Source organism: Dendropsophus ebraccatus, chromosome 11 (genome assembly GCF_027789765.1).
Source record: "Dendropsophus ebraccatus isolate aDenEbr1 chromosome 11, aDenEbr1.pat, whole genome shotgun sequence".
NCBI classification, from domain to species: Eukaryota; Metazoa; Chordata; class Amphibia; order Anura; family Hylidae; genus Dendropsophus; species Dendropsophus ebraccatus.
Window position 1 is genome coordinate 16,821,121 of NC_091464.1, and position 17,269 is coordinate 16,838,389.

Genomic DNA, 17,269 nt, shown 5'->3' on the forward strand with positions numbered 1-17,269 from the left:
TGAACAGCGTAAATGAAAAGCAAAAAAAACCCAAAACATTTCTTACACCAATATGATACCAATAAAAAGTAGATATTATAGCTAGAGATGAGCGAACCTGGAGCATGCTCAAGTCCATCCGAACCCGAACGTTCGGCATTTGATTAGCGGTGGCTGCTGAAGTTGGATAAAGCCCTAAGGCTATGTGGAAATCATGGATATAGTCATTGGCTGTATCCATGGTTTCCAGACACCCTTAGGGCTTTATCCAAGTTCAGCAGCCACCGCTAATCAAATACCGAACGTTCGGGTTCGGATCGACTCGAACCCGAATCCGGTTGGCTCATCTCTAATTATAGCGCAAAAAATAACCCCCAACCAGCCCTGTAGGTGGAATAATAAAAGCTGATCCCCAGTGGAAGGTGTTGCCATCCCTCTCCCCCAGTACCTGCACCATGTAATGATGAGCACAGGAACCGAATAAAGGAAGTCCTTTTAACCGCAATGGTGAGTGCACTTGGACTCTTTTCTCTATACCAAGTATTGTCTGAATAGCTGTCTAGCTCTGTCCGATTGTTGCACCACCCCAGGTGATGATTATACCAAGAGCACAGCTACATGCACGCAGCTGGTGAGGCCATAATTGCAATAGGAGCTTTGGTAGTGCCGACCCTCTTTTTCTATACATTGACTTTGGAATAATAAAAGCTCTATGGTTCTTAGAAGGCAGGGAAGAACACTGCTTTAATTTGACTCGGCATCCGGGCATCAAGTAAGGGGTTAAAAAAAGTAATTCAAACATCTTGCATAATAAATACCCACAGCACATAATATATTCAAACAAAATCTTTATTTTAAAAAAACATACAAATAAGTTAGCAAAAATAAAAAGATGGCAAACCCACACATTTTACTAAAAAAAAAAAAAAAAAAAAAAAAAATCATGTTACATTTAAATTGGTCAAACCACATAAAAATCAATAAAAAAAATTGGCCCCACCGAACATAAAAAAAATTGTATATTTCTGCGGAACAGCACGCCCTTTAATAAAAACGACTACGAAAATATATATTACAAAACATTCTTATACTAAAAGATGGAATTCATCAGAAGTATTGTTCTCAATGTGTCCAAATCACAAGCTGTACCTTGGCAGGTTCTCTATATTATTAATAAATATAACCTGGATTGACGTTTAAATTAAATTAAATGTTCTCTTTTTATTTTAAATTAATTAGGCGTAATTATATTTTAATTTAATAATTTAATTAAATAATTTGCCTTGTGTCGGCAGCGTTAGAGGCCGGTTCTTTAAATATGACCCAAAAAGGGATAAATCAGTCGTAAAACAATCGTCTATTTGAATTCATATACAACAAACATGTCCAACCAACATGCTTGGGAGCTTTTAGAAAGCACAAAAAGTTTTTTTTTTTAAAACATATAAAAGTATTTTTTCTCCATGAAAAGCATGTAACCTTAAAGGGGTACTCTGACAAAAATCTTTTTATTTCAGATCAACTGGTTTCAGAAAGTATAGATTTGTAATTTCTGCTGTATGTCCTGCATGAAGTGGTGTATTCTTTTCAGTCTGGCACGTTGCTCTCTGCTGCCACCTCTGTCCATGTCAGGAACTGTCCAGAGCAGCAGAAAATCCCCATAGAAAACCTCTCCTATTCTGGACAGTTCCTGACATGGACAGAGGTGGCAGCAGAGAGCACTGTGTCAGACTAGAAAAAATACACCACTTCCTGCAGGACATACAGCAGCTGATAAGTACTGGAAGACTGGAGATTTTAAAATAGAAGTAAATAACAAATCTATATAAATTTCTGAAACCAGTTAACTTGAAAAAAAAAGCTTTTCTCCAGCGTACCCCTTTAAGACTATGTACACACAACATCTTTAAGACGTAAATACGGACTGTGATAATTACGGCCATAAATAATGATCATGAACATTATTTTTAGTTGTAATGTTCAAAATACGGCAGTTTTTTTTCCCCCTCGAAAAACTTTGTGTGTGAACATATCCTAAAAGTCATAATCTGAATCTCACAAGTGCTTTCAAACCCTCTATTTTTAGGGATTAATTAGAGAAAAGGTCTGCCCCCCCCCCATTAACTTGTCTATTCTAATACAGCGCAATCTTATTCAATGTCAGCTGCAATACCAGACACAACCATTGCAGAAGAGTGGCGCTTTTTCTGAGGAAAAATAACAGACCTTTTTTTTCCGTTTTCTTATATCCACTGTAAATTTACATCATTCTAGAGATTTCTAGCACCATACAAACTACATATATTTGGAGTACAAACCATATACCTGGATAAGATATGGAAATTATTTTTAAATATGTTTAACTGATAATAGTCTATCGTCATATTGGAATATGCTCCTATGGGAAATGCCAAACATAAATCTAGAACCTTATTAGGCCAGATCTGATCGCTCCCCAGTGACGGAGTCAGTGCACACTACAGATCATAGATTTATTTCTGGAGGTTATGTTCCAGTGTTAAATCTAGACAAAAAACTCCAACATATCCCTCAGGAGCAAGTGCAAGCTACCTCGAAATGTATGTGTAACAGTAATGTTCCCTGCCCAAAGGACCAACATTCTACTTTTAATCATTATTAGGCTATGACCACACGTCTTTTTTCCGGCCGTTTTTTTGGACGACCATTTTGCACTCAAATAATGGGTATTAATTCAAAACAATGGCCGTTATTCCACAAATAACGGACAAAAAAAGACATTGTGTGGTCGTGGCCTTATACAGTAGTTTGCAGGTGGAGTTACGAGTCGGACATGTTAAAGGAGAAGTCCACAGATTTTGAAAATCTAGCGATCGGCAGGGGGGTATTTGATCAAGAGTAGGCACTTACCTTTCCCCGTGCCTGCGGTGAGCGGTGGAACCGACCCCACCACAAGGTATTTTCCACCAAGTTTTGATGACGTCTTGACTTGGGGGAATATGACTGTCCTGGCTGATGGACTGGCCACTTAGCCAATCATAGGCTGGAGCCACGTCCCGCCCCAGTCACTGACTGGCTGAGCGGCCAGTCCATCAGCCGTATCATGACATGTACACACTGGAGATCCTGGCAGGGGTCCTGCCGCACACCGCAGGCACGGGAGAGGAAAGTCCCTTGTCCTCATCAATTCCGCCCGCACCTGGCTGGCAGATTTTCGAAATCCCGGGACTTCTCCTTCAAGTAGCTATAAAGTAATAAATGCATTCTGTTTTTGTAGAAGCCCCCCCTCCCCCGATTCAGTCATTGTACCCACAAATCTAAATTAATTTAATCTGTGTTTTTGTTTCTTATACATTGTTTTTTTTTTATATATATATAATAGTAGAATAAGAAATGAAATCCACAGACTTCTGATCTGGTGATAACTTTCATGAAGCTCAACAACAAAGTATGTGTCTAATTCCCAATATGCTGCTCCGGATAGTTCATAGACACTTCTCCAGATGTGATGCTGTCAACGATGGAAGACAAAGAGGTCATGTCGCGCTGCTCAGAGGAGTCGTCGCTTAAAAGATGATCTGCAAGAGGAAAAAAAACCCTGAAAATTATTTCAACTAATAAAGGAGAATATTGTTTTTAGGTGTAACTACAAGGACGTGTTACAGTTAGGCTATGTTGACACTACAGTAATGACGGACGTTCTTTGGTGAACGGCTGTCATTTAACACTAAACTACAGCCATTACTAATGTGAACATAACCTTAAAGGGAATGTATCATCAGAAAATATTTTTATTTAAATCAAGTTTATATGTTAAAAAATTATAAAAAAAAATTTTTTTTAATTTTCCATTTCACTGTCTATATTCTAAAATAATCCTTGCAGTTTTCAATCTTACCACTAAGCCTGAATTTAGAGACTAAGGGTGGTATTACAGGGGCCGATGGGGGCCCGATAATACCTGTAAACGAGCAGCGATCTGCTAGATCGTTGCTCGTTTACTTGGCCTATTACAGGGCCCGATAATCGTTAAACAAGGGCTGCAGGGACATCGTTACCGATGTCCTTGCAGCCTTTGTTTAAACTGTATAGATACCTAATCCATGGTCCAGGGTTCCTCTTCTTCTTAACTTCTCCCCGGGTCCGCGCACTTCAGCTTCACAGCGGCTGTTCTCTGCTGACAGGCCGCTCGGCCAATCACTGGCTGCGGTTCCGGCCTGTGATTGGCCGAGGGGCCTGTCAGCTGACACAGGCCGCTGAGAAGCCGGAGCGCACGGGACCCGGTAAGAAGCTCTGAGGAAGAGGAACCCTGGACCATGGATTAGGTATGTATTCTTCTTTGCTAATCGTCAGCGATTTGCTAAGCTGACGATTAGCAAAGAAGATTATAGGTCTGAACTTATATCAACGATCAGCCGATGACAACGATCATCTGCTGATCGTTGTCTTTAGTACACGGATCTGCTGATCGTTGTCTTTAGTACACGGAACGATAATTGGCCGAATCGGCCGATTATCGTTCCGTGTAATAGTACCCTTAGCCTAAAACAGAAAGAGCTGTTCAAAGCTGTAAATCCCTTCACTGTAAGTTTAAAAAATTAGAAAATGTGTCCCCTCTTTTAGCTTGAAGCGACTCTGTACCCACAATCTGACCCCCCCAAACCGCTTGTACCCTCGGTCCAAGATCTGTCCTGGGGTCCGTTCGGCAGGTGATGCAGTTATTGTCCTAAAAAAACAACTTTTAAACTTGCGGCCCGTGCCAAACGCCCGTGGCCTAGATTGTGTATGTATTAAGCTGGCACAACCTTTCTGTCCTTCCTCCCCGCCCTCCTCATCATTAGGAATGCTCCAGGCAGATTGTCTCCTATTCCTGGATTGTTAAGGCACCTGTGCAGTGTTCAGACAGGAGAAAATGTTCCAGTGGCATTCCTAATGATGAAGAGGGCGGGGAGGAGGGACGAATAGGTACAGAGTTAGGGCACAGATATTCTAGGTCACATGACCGCACCAACACACTAGCCTTTACCCGGAAGTAATACCACTATCACTGGTATATAAGCCTGGCCTGCCTCTGATTCAGTGTCACCCTCTCATCGTGGGGTGAACATGGACCTTCGCAGGCAGCACAACTTCAGTCCATCTGTATAGCTAAGTACAACTATTTGCTATATTCATCCGTTTATTTATTTGGGGTTATTCTTTTGTTCTCCTTTGTTATCTCCTTAATTGCTGTCACCATATTGAGTACGAATCATTTACCACTATATTGTGTTGTACCATTCCTAAGAGGTCCATGTATTTGTTATGATGAAAGGATATCCCTCACAGCAGGAATTGGTTTAAGCACATCCTTTTGGAGTGCTATATGTGTTCCCTGATGAATCCATCCACAATTGGGATGGCTGAAACGCGTCGGAACGAACACAGCTTTTGATATAGGCGCTGTGTAGGAACAAGCACAGCTTATATATAATAGGTACTGTGTATATAATATGATATTTCTTGCTGGTTGTTTTTAAGGTGGTTTTGAGTATACACCGTTTTTTCACTCTTTTCTGTCTTCTATGCTTCTTGTTTCCTACTGGGCACGTGCAATAAGGAAGGGACTGTCACCGTGGTTGGGGCCACCCTGTTAAGGAGGTGGGTTCCCCAAAAGGCAGGGCAAGAGGTTATTAGGGCAGAGAGCAGGGCGCACCACTACTCTCCTCTCCTTTTTTCCCTGACTCTTTAATTGTATCCTAGGTGTTTTGACACCGGGCCATTAGTCCCTAAGTATTAGCATCCCTTTGGGAACGTGGGATATCTCCCCTATGTCTACATTTGCCCTGTAGGTTACCTCACTGTATATAGAGCACATTAGTGTATGTCTTTTTGTTGTTAGTGTGGACCTTTTTGCTACAATTTTTAATGAATTATTAAAAGTTAAGTATTAGTTAGTCCTAAGTGGTCCCCATACGCCGGTGATTTTTCTAGTTTGTCTTGACCACTGGACCTTACGCTACTATGGTGTAACGGCACCTGTATTTCCGTTATTTGGATTTTCACAGATATTCTAGGTCACACCAATATGACACAGGGCTGCAAGTTTAAAAGTTGTTTTTTAGGACAATAACTGAATCACCTGCTGAACGGACCCCAGGACAGATCTTGGAATAAAAGCAGCTATCCGATGGTACAAGTGGTTTGGGCGGGGGGTCAGATTGTGGGTGCAGAGTCGCTTTAAAATCAGTATAAAATGTTAGTTATTGTCACATTTTACATTGTCACATTTGGGCGGACTCACGGCCACCCAATACACACGGTGTATTAAATAATGGATGTTGTTTGCACTGACATCAAAATAATCATCATGACAATTATTCGCAGACTTTTTTTACAAACAATGGACTTTTTTTTTGTCGTTCACACGTTTTTTTGTTTTTTGTTTTTTGCCGTCCCTTCATTGTCTTTACTATTAAATTCAACTGACCCATTTGATTGATCTTAACGAATTTGACCCACAATTCATGAAGGTCGCAAAACGAATTTCCGGCTGCTTTGCTCATCTCTAATAAAAACTCATATAGCATGTTTTTTGCTGTTTTTTTTAGATATGTTTTAACTGGTATAGAAGGTATAAAATGTAAAGCTGCTATAAAAAAACACACGTTACCAGCTCCTTTTCCATCAGAAATGGCTTTGGAAATGATGTCCTTAGAATCAGGTTAGAGTTCTCGCACAGAGTGGACTCTTTATTACTCTGTTGTGCTTTGGCTGGCTCTTTGTATTAGTGCACATTACTACAAGTTTGACCTTGACAAAGCATTTATTGGGGGCATGTGATTTTCTGAGCAGTGCATATCATTTGTAATGCAGAAGCTCGGCGCCTGGAGGGATTTTTGTTCTTATTTAAACCATTAACATAAAGTACACATATCCAACCTTTGCTGGGAAAACAATTCATTTACACTCTGTTCTCATGCAAATCCATTCAGATGTGCTGTGCATACATCATACCGCGTGGATTTACCTACAGATTGATTATTTAACCTGCGAGAGTTGTGATGTTTTTTTTGTTTTTTTTATTTCTCTTCTTTATTTTTTATGTATTTTTATTATTAGAGAGTACTTGTGTTTACTATAAACGTTCTGAGACCGGGCCAGATTCTCAATGGAGGATCGGTTCATTGGGAAGTTTATTTCCAGGCATTTGTTCAGAATTTACTTAAAGGGAAAGTAACCACCTGCCTCTGAGAAAAGTCACTCTGGCCCCTCATCACTGGTGAGCGCCAAATAAATATTCATGAAGAGGGATAAGCAATTGGGCGGATTGGTGCACCAAGGGCTGCAGGCCCGCCTCCAGGGCACCAAGGTCTGCAGGCCCGCCTCCAATTAATTAAACCCTCTAATTAAAATATTACTAAAATAGAAGATTGTAGAAAATGGCACTGAGGATGAAGGTAAAAAAAAAATACTATCTTCCTTATAAAGGAGCATTCCAGCCATAACCACTTTTTTCCCACAATGCCTGGCTAGGGAGTGGATGAAAACAATACCTCCTGGATCCAGCACTGGCATCTGCATTCAGACACTCTGGTCCCCCGGTTTCTGGACTCTTCCTAGTCTGACCAGAGCAGACAAATGCAGATGTCAAGACTGGAGCCGGGTAGGTAAGAGGACGTTATTGTTTTCCTCCACCCCCTCACCGGGCATTGTGAAAAAGGGCTCCTGGCTGGAATACCCCTTTAATGTCCCCTGCCCTATTGAAACATAACAGCAGGTTAGATTCAGATGTTGTAAACAAGCCTGTACGGCGAAACTAGTAAACATTGTATCGCTTTGTGACTGTTCTGGATTTATCGATACCTGTGCTTCAAGTCTGACCGCGCATTGGAGAGATTTGGGAGCGGATGCAGCTCACCATCTTCTCTACATTCTTCTCTAGATTCTTCTAACATGCTCTTAATTTCCTTAAAGGGAATGTGTCTTCAGAAATTGACCTACTGTTTAAATATAATTTTTACATGAAACATATTTTTAAAAAAAAAATTGAAGTTTTTTTTCAAGTTTTCAATTTTTCTGTCTATATTGTAAAATAATCCTAAAATTTGTAGTTTTTGTTTTCACTGCTGGGGCCAAAACTAAGCTGAGACTTCCTGTTGTGTCTGTGGTGATAAGAGGAGGCGGCTGCTGTAAAGTGATCTGTACAGCATTGCAGCGTCATTTGACACCAGTAGATAGGGGAGACAATAGCAGCTCTCTGCGGAATGACCTCTTTACAGGCAGTAGCGGATTATAATAGGTCCTTTTAGGGTGGTAGCCTGGGGCCCTGAGCTCCTGAGGGGCCCATGGCCACCCAAAAAGACTTATACTTTCAGTGGTGTATTGTCTCCTGGTTACATTTCTGCCATGATTTGCAGAAAATCACTGATTTTTTACCACAAATCAAGGCATCATTATATTATTTTTCCTGTACTATGAACACAACGCTAGTTCTACCATAGTTACAGTCGGGTGGGGCCCAGGCTTGGTGAACAGCCTCGGGCCTATGGTAAAGTTAATCCACCCCTGTTCACAGGTCACAGAGTGCGCTCAATAATGTTTCACATTCATCTCAAGGGGGCAGAGTCTGTCTATAGTTGTCTATGTCCATGAGGCTTGCCGTAAAGCATGTCACTAAATGCTGTTAAAAACAGCTCAGGCAAGATGCAAGGCAGCCTCCATAACAATGTACAAAAGGTAAAATAATAAAAATTAATGTCAGAAAATAGAAACAGATTAGAATAAAAGAGCATCTTTTTAGTATCTGATTCTAATCAGTAGAAGAAACTCTAGGTGACACATTCCCTTTAAGGATGGAACCACACAATTAGGTTGCATTGCAGTTGCATACGGAGGCGCCATTCAAGCAGACACAAAAACAGCACATTAAACTAATGAGCACGTTCCATACAAGTGGATCTAAATAAGCCCTAAATAGCAACAACTGACAATTATTAAGAAATGCAGGTTAACAGCAGTATTGCAGAATTAGCTAATGGATGCAGCCATCCGCAATGTAACCGCAAGGCATCATGTGGTTTCCCCCTAAGAGATGTGACTCAAGATGCAGAGCTCCGTGATGCAGAAGAGAACCTGTATGGGGCTACACAGAGGGCCGCAGCAACCCTATCACAGAGCCAGGATGACTGTATGGAAGTATTTTCTAGAAGCAATTCTATTAGAAGAGAAGAGGACCTCCATGGACTTTAAATGCAACCTATTAGAGATAGCTTTATTCTATTTCTTTCAAATCAACTGATCTCAGAAAGTTATATAGATTTGTAATTTTCTTTATTTAAAAATGTCAAGTCTTCCCATACTTATCAGCTGCTGTATGTCCTGCAGGAAGTGGTGTATTCTTTCCAGTCTGACACAGTGCTCTCTGCTGCCACCTCTGTCCATGTCAGGAACTGTCCAGAGCAGCAGCAAATCCCCATAGAAAACTTCTCCTGCTTTGGACAGTTCCTGTCATCGACAGAATATACCACTTCCCGCAGGACATACAGCAGCTGATAAGTACTGAAAGACTGGATATTTGTAAAACAGAAGTAAATTACAAATTTATATAACTTTCTGAAACCAGTTGATTTGAAAGAAAAAGATAACCCCTTTAAAAGCCAGCACTATGTATTACCTGGTATATGATTTACTACACCAGCTTGGGGGCCAGGCAAAATGGTGAAACAAGGTACAAAGAAAGCCGTCACTGCCAGACATAGTCATTCTGCATGGGATTCGGGTCACCGGCCGGTGCATTATTATGATGTAAAGGAAACAACTTCAAAGAACCATAAAGAAAATTCGGCAGCACTCACTGTATCTTGTGGGATATATTTATTGGAGGATAACAGATGTACAGGCCCGGGCACCTGCTAAGCTGCTATAAAGACACAGTGAGTGCTGCCGAATTCTCTTTATGGTTCTTGGAACTGACAGACACGGAGAGACAGACAGGGGGGGGCAGTACACGCTGGGTTTCTTTGTATGGAGGTAGGCAGTCAGATGACAATGGGTTTTTTTTCTCTCCGTTTAAAATTACGTCCGTCATTTCGAGGTCTGGCCGCCCGTCAGTGCAATGACGGCTGTTGGTACAATATTCTAGTTTGGGTGGACTGATTGGCCTTTGTTCATGTGAACTGTGTGAACTAAAAATTAACGTCCAGTGTTTTTCAAAAGACGTCCGAAAATAATTGTCATGATCATTATTTTGACGTTCGGGCAGACGTCCGTTATTTTATACACTGTGTGCATTGGACATCCGTCATTCCATTGACTTAAATACATTGCATTGAAGTCAATAAAATCGTGGCAATAACGGACGTTTTTTTTTGTTTTTCTTTTTTACTTGTGAACATAGCCTTATTCTGACAATGAAAGTTGTTATAGGCCTTGTTCACACTATGTATAACTCTGACCGCAGCATAACATACCGCTGGGCACCGTTGGGTGGCCGTCGGCCGTTTCCATTGTGTGAACAGCTATTGTATATGCTATTGTATAATATGCATGTTTATTATTTTAACGCCCGTTCTAAAGAATGGATGTTTAAATAACGCTGTCAGAACACGGCGGGCAGCACTCCACTTAATTCAATGGCATGCCGCCGCTGCAGAAAAGAACGAACGCTGATTTCATTGCAATCAGCGTCCGTTCTTTTCTAAGAAAGAAGGAAGTATTATATGTGTACTATTTGTTTTATCATTTTATTTACTAAACCTGATGCTGTAGTCAGTATTTAATTCTACATGTGTGGTATCAGTCATAAATCAGGTTTATTGGTTACATAAACTGGTCATGTGGAGGATAGCAACCTATACGTTTTCATAGTGTTAAGTAGCGTCATAAAGTGAGGAGAATGACAGGGGGCTATAGCTGAGCAGTTTTACTGATGTTTGTCTTGTTTACTACTAATTATTTATTGACAGTAACTGTATAGGACATAGACTTTACACGGCCAGTGACAATGTAAGATAATGTGGGCCGTCTCCATATGAAAGATGACCTATTAAAGTTAATGGAAACAAGTCCCTATCCCAAGCTGCGTCACATATAATAATTCTATGTAACACTTGTTGGACTTTATAGCATTTACTTTAAGGCCGTCACACTGTAATACTACTATACTGTATACTAATTGACTATAATACTGTCACACTGTCTATAAGACCGCTATATTATATACATAATACTGTCACAATGTTTATTTAAATTAATACTTTTGAATAGTAGGAAAACTATAAAAGAACAATATTTGTTATTTTACATGACCCGATGAATAGAGATTTATAGTCTCAAATAATAATAATAATAATAATAATAATAATAATAATAATAATAATAAAAATAATGTGTTTTTCTGATTCCAGGTGAAAATGATGGAGTCATATATCAAGTCACTTGTATTCTTGTAAAAAAAAAAACACTCACCACTTTGACTACTGCTGAAATCCGACTCGTTCCATTCTGGGCTGCAAGAAGAGGAACTTGAGCCACATTCGCTTGATACCTAAAAGAATGAAAGAAAAACATGAAACATTACTATGTGACTATTCATACACTGTTGTTTTTGCAGTTGGTTGTTAGCTCAGTCATACTAGGGCCCTAAAGCCCCTATTACACGCTAGCTCCTTGTTCCCCTATTACATACACCGATAGAGAGCGGGTAAGTTTGGGGGAGGCTCCTTGGACGAGGAGAGTCCGTAGGAGATAGTGGCAGTCTGCTGCCGCTGATCTTATTACATGGAACAATGGCAGCAGATCGTTGCTATGGTCTTTCAACATGTTGAAAGAGGTTAAAAGACAACGATCAGCCGACATTGTGCATTTGGACTGATCATTGCCTTTTATTACACATAGAGATTATCGTGATCGACAATCTCTTCATGTAATAGGGCCTTAAAGGAGAAGTCTGGCGAAAATTTTTATTAAAGTGTTGTATTGGCCCCCAAAAGTTATACAAATCACCAATATACACTTATTACGGAATATGCTTATAAAGTTTTTTTTTTCCCTGCACCTACTACTGCATCAAGGCTTCACTTACGAGATAACATGGTGATGTCACTACCTGGATAACATGGTGATGTCACGACCCGACTCCCAGAGCTGTGTGGGCTGTGGCTGCTGGAGAGGATGATGGCAGAGGGATGCTCAGTGTCCCTCCAGTGCCCTGTGCCCCTCAGTGTCCCTCTGCCATCATTCTCTCCAGCAGCCACAGCCCGCACAGCTCTGGGAGTCGGGTCGTGACATCACCATGTTATCCAGGAAGTGACATCACCATGTTATCCAGGAAGTGACATCACCATGTTATCCAGGAAGTGACATCACCATGTTATCCATGTAAGTAAAGCCTTGATGCAGTAGTAAGTGCAGAGAAAAAAGCACTTTATAAGCATTTCCCCTCCTGATAGTGTGTAAGCTGATGCATGCGAGCAGGGACCTCACTCCTGATGTATGGATAATTATATGTATCTCTGTAATGTCAATTTTTTGTCTATGTATGTACCCCCAGAATTGTAAAGTGCTGCGGAATCTGTTAGCGCTATATAAATAAAAATTATTATTATTAATAATTTCCAGTAATAAGTGTATTTTGTTGATTTGTATAACTTTTGGGGGGCAATACAATACTTTAATAAAAATTTTCGCCGGACTTCTCCTTTAAGGGGGCCCAAAGACTCTTCTGTGACAGCTACTTTAAATGGTTGATGTGGTGCAGGATAGAGGTGAGCGAATTTTGGTGCGTAAAAGTGGCCGTTTTAAGCAAATGACAGGCATCAAAAGCAAAGGCATGATTTGCATAAACAGCTGCATTTCGGGGCTAAAATGACAGTCCACAAAAACAGCTGCAAAACAGCAAAAAAAAAAAAAAAAAAAAGAAGACGTTGTGTGAACATAGCCTAATAAAGTAACTAAGAAAACGGTAGCAAAATGCTCTCAGGCTTTCCTTAGGGCCCTATTACAAGAGACGATTATCATGCGAAAAAATTGTTATATCGTTCGAATTTAAAAGATAATCGTTCTGTGTAATTGAAGCAACAATTGAAAAATCGTTTGTGTGTCGTTGAGCGTTGATTTAGATCTGAACCTGAGGGCCCTATTGCACGGGGTGATAATCGTTCAGAAAAATCGTTAGATCCTTCGGATTTGAACGATAATCGTTTAGTGTAAAAGTAGGCAACGATTAAACAACTAACGAGAAATTGTTGATCGTTTAATAGGATCTGGACCTATTTTTATTATTTAAACGTTCGCAAATCGTTTGCACATCGTTAGGTGGAATTAGAAGTCATAGGTGAAACGTACGCAATAGCGACGACTATAGGACCGCAAGAACGACCATAAATAACGATCATCGTTCCATGTAATTGGGTGAACGATTTCAGGTTGTTGTCCGTAGCGGCCGTTTAAGATCGTTTATCATTAATAGTTAGTCGTCAAAAAAGGTTTGTGGCTTTTCTCCCCAAGATAGTGTGTATTAGTACATTTTAGCATTATTTGTTTATATATAAATATATATATATATTTTTTTTAATTATTAGAAGTCTTGAGATTCTTTTACGACGTTACTATTGAGACTTCTATCTCTGGCATTTTATCATTTTATCAAATTGGATGAAAAATATAACTGAAGCCCCTATCACACGGCCAATCAGCAATATGAAATAAAAACAATTGTCTCTTTAGTTTTTTGTATCTCCCTATCCAGCTATCATCTACCCACTGCATTTTGCACAAGAAAACTCTATGAAGAAATGTTAAGGTGTTCCCCCCACTCTGATTTTTTTTGGCTATGTTCACACAGCGTAAAATAAAGGTAAACCATGACAATCGTACAAATCCTTGTAAGTAATGTTACGTGCAAAGTTCTAAAATCCCAATTAATGTTCAACGATAAAATATAAAAACACGAATGTCGTACGTTCTTAGATATGTCCTGACTTACTCCCGCTCATGAGGCTGCATTTGTTACACTGCATTACCATGGGTATAATATATCAGCATGGATTTGAGGACACAAGATACGTGGTGGTGGTGGTGGTAGCTGCTGTGTGACCTAGTTCACACTTTACATATTTGTGCTTGCAGTTTTCTTTAGGGTGCGTTCACACATACAGGATGCGCAGCAGATTTCTCGGATTGTCATCCCACTGCAAGTTTGTCAAACTCAGCGGGCGGGCCTTTGGTGCAAACAGGTCCTTCTGTATGTTTATTAAGGCACAACAGGTACAGGTGCAGCAAAACCAACAAAGGAACTCCTGCTGCTCTGAGCACTTCCTATACAGTGGTAGTTTACCTCACTATCACCTTAGCTGTATGGCAGACGCTGGCTTCCTCCAGTGACTGCCCCCACCCAACACATTACCCACCCCCAGTAAAAGCCCTCCCGGATGGTCTGTTGCTTAACCCCTTAGGGACCAAGCCTGTTTGGGCCTTAATGACCAGGCTCATTTTTCAAAATCTGACCTGTCTCACTTTATGCGCTTATAGCTCAGTGATGCTTTAACGTATGCTAGCGATTCTGAGATTGTTTTTTCGTAACATATGGTACTTTATGTTAGTGGCAAAATTTGGTCACTGTCTTGTGTGTTTTTTGTGAAAAACATCAAAATATAATGAAAAATTTGAAAATTTTGCACTTTACGAACTTTGAAATTCTTTGCTTCTAAAAAAAAAAGGCACATGACAAAAATTAGTTAGTAAGTCACATTATCAATATGTCCTCTTTATTCTGGCTTCATTTCGTAAACATATTTAACTTTTTTAGGCTGTTATGGGGCTTAGAAATGTATCAGCAAATTATCAAATTTTCATGAAATTTCCAAAACTGATTTCTTTAGGGACCAGTTCTTTTTTAAGTTGATTTAGGAGGCTTGTATACTGGAAACCCCCATAAGTGACCCCATTTTGGAAACTAGACACCTTAAAGAATTAATCTAGGGGTATAATGAGCATTTTAACCCTACAGGGGCTGGAGGAAAGTATTCACAATTAGGCCGGAAAAAAATGGAAAATAGAAATTTTCCAATAATATATTTGTTAAGATTAAAGTATCTCATTTTCATAATAAACATGAGAGAAAATGCACCCCAAATTTTGTAATGCAGGTTCTCCTGAGTAGAACGGTACCCCATATGTGGGCGTAAACCACTGTATGGGCACACAGCAGGCCTCAGAAGGAAGGGAGCACCTATTAGCATTTCCAGTTCAGATTTTGCTGAAGAAATTTCTGAGCGCCAGGTGCGTTTGCAGAGCCCCTGTAGTGTCAGCAGAATAGAACCCCCCCAAAAGTCACCCCATTTTGGAAAGTACACCCATCAAAGAATACATCTTGGGGTGTGGTGACCATTTTGACCCCACAGGTATTAGAGGAAAGTATTCAAAAGAAGACAGTAAAAATGAAAAAATAGAATTTTTCCAATAATATGTTTGTTTAGTTTGAAATTTCTCAATTTCACGAGGAACAGGGGAGAAAACTCACCCCAATATATGTAAGGCAGGTACTCCTGAGTAGAACGATACCCCATATGTGGGCATAAACCACTGTGTGGGCACACAGCGGGGCTCAGAAGGGAAGGAGCTCCAATTAGCATTTCCAGTTCAGATTTTGCTGAAGAAATTTCTGAGCACCAGGTGCGTTTGCAGAGCCCCTGTAGTGTCAGCAGAATAGAACCCCCCCAAAAGTCACCCCATTTTGGAAAGTACACCCATCAAAGAATACATCTTGGGGTGTGGTGACCATTTTGACCCCACAGGTATTAGAGGAAAGTATTCAAAAGAAGACAGTAAAAATGAAAAAATAGAATTTTTCCAATAACATGTTTGTTTAGTTTGAAATTTCTCAATTTTACGAGAAACAGGGGAGAAAACTCACCCCAATATATGTAAGGCAGGTACTCCTGAGTAGAACAGTACCCCATATGTGGGCATAAACCACTGTGTGGGCACACAGCAGGGCTCAGTAGGGAGGGAGCGCCAAGCATTTTCAGTGCATGATTTTCCTGAAGAAGTTTCTGAGCGCCAGGTGCGTTTGCAGTGCCCCTGTAATGTCTACAGAATAGAACCCTCCCCCCCAAAATCACCCCATTTTGGAAAGTACACCCCTCAAGGAATTTATCTTGGGGTGTGGTGACCATTTTGACCCCACAGTTGTTGGAGGAAAGTATTCAAAACTAGACCGTAAAAATCGAAAAAAATGAATTTTTTCAATAACATGTTTGTTTAGTTTGAAATTTCTCAATTTCACTAGGAACAAGGGAGAAAAAGCACCCCAAAACTTGTAATGGAGGTTCTCCTGAGTACAATGGTACCCCATATGTGGGCATAAACCACTGTATGGGCACACAGCAGGGCTCAGAAGAGAAGGAGTGTCATTTTAGTTACAGGCAATATGTGGGGGTTTACTGGTTATCTGGGGTGGTAATAGACAATCTCAGGGTGTTTACTGGCTATCTGAGGTGGCAGCAGGCAATCTGGTGGGGTTATGGGCAATCTGGGGTGGTTACGAGCAGTCTGTGCCAATCTGGGGTGGTTACGGTCAATCTGGGGTGGTTACGGTCAATCTGGGGTGGTTACGGTCAATCTGGGGTGGTCACAGGCAATCTGGGGTGGTTACGGGCAATCTGGGGTGGTTACTGGCTGTATGGGGTGGTTATGGGCAATCTTGGGGTGTTTACTGGCTATCTAGGGGTGGTTACTGGCTATCTGGGGAGGTGACGGGCAATCTGGTGGTGTTCACTGACTATCTGGGGATGCAACTGGCAATCTGGGGTGGTGACGGAAAATCTGGGGTGGTGACGGGAAATCTGGGGTGGTTGCGAGCAATCTGTGGTGGTTACAGGCAATTTGGGGTAGTTACAGGCAGTCTGTGGCAATCTGGGGTGGTTACGGGCTGTCTGGAATGGTTATGGGCTATGGGTGGGGATACGGGCAATCTGTGGAGATTACGGGCAATCTGTGGAGATTACGGGCATTCTGGGGTGGTGACAGGCAATCTGGGGTGGTTATGGGCTGTCTGGGATGGTTATGGGCTGTCTGGGGTGGATACGGGCAATCTGGGGTGGATACGGACAATCTGGGGAGGTTACAGACAATCTGGGGAGGTTACAGGCAATCTAGGGTGGTTACAGGCAATCTGGGGTGGTTACGGGCAATCTGGGGTGGTTATGGGCAATCTGGGGTGGTTACGGGCAATCTGGGGTGGTTATGGGCAATCTGGGGTGGTTACGGGCAATCTGGGGTGGTTACGGGTAATCTGGGGTGGTTACGGGTAATCTGGGGTGGTTACGGA

At 41.0% G+C, this 17,269-nt stretch overlaps 1 protein-coding gene across 2 annotated transcripts in view; it reads right to left on the reverse strand.

Moving 5' to 3' along the window:
• Nucleotides 1-3,064: 3,064 nt before the first annotated feature.
• The window catches only part of MYOG (myogenin), a 42,519-nt gene continuing 28,314 nt past the window's right edge, over nt 3,065-17,269 (reverse strand). For both annotated transcript variants that reach the window (XM_069945404.1, XM_069945403.1), the window contains 2 exons: nt 11,407-11,485; nt 3,065-3,536 (listed from right to left, as the gene is read on the reverse strand). In XM_069945404.1, the coding sequence (XP_069801505.1) occupies nt 3,415-3,536; nt 11,407-11,485 (201 nt within the window). In that variant the 3' untranslated portion in view covers nt 3,065-3,414. The remainder of the gene's footprint in view (nt 3,537-11,406; nt 11,486-17,269) is intronic.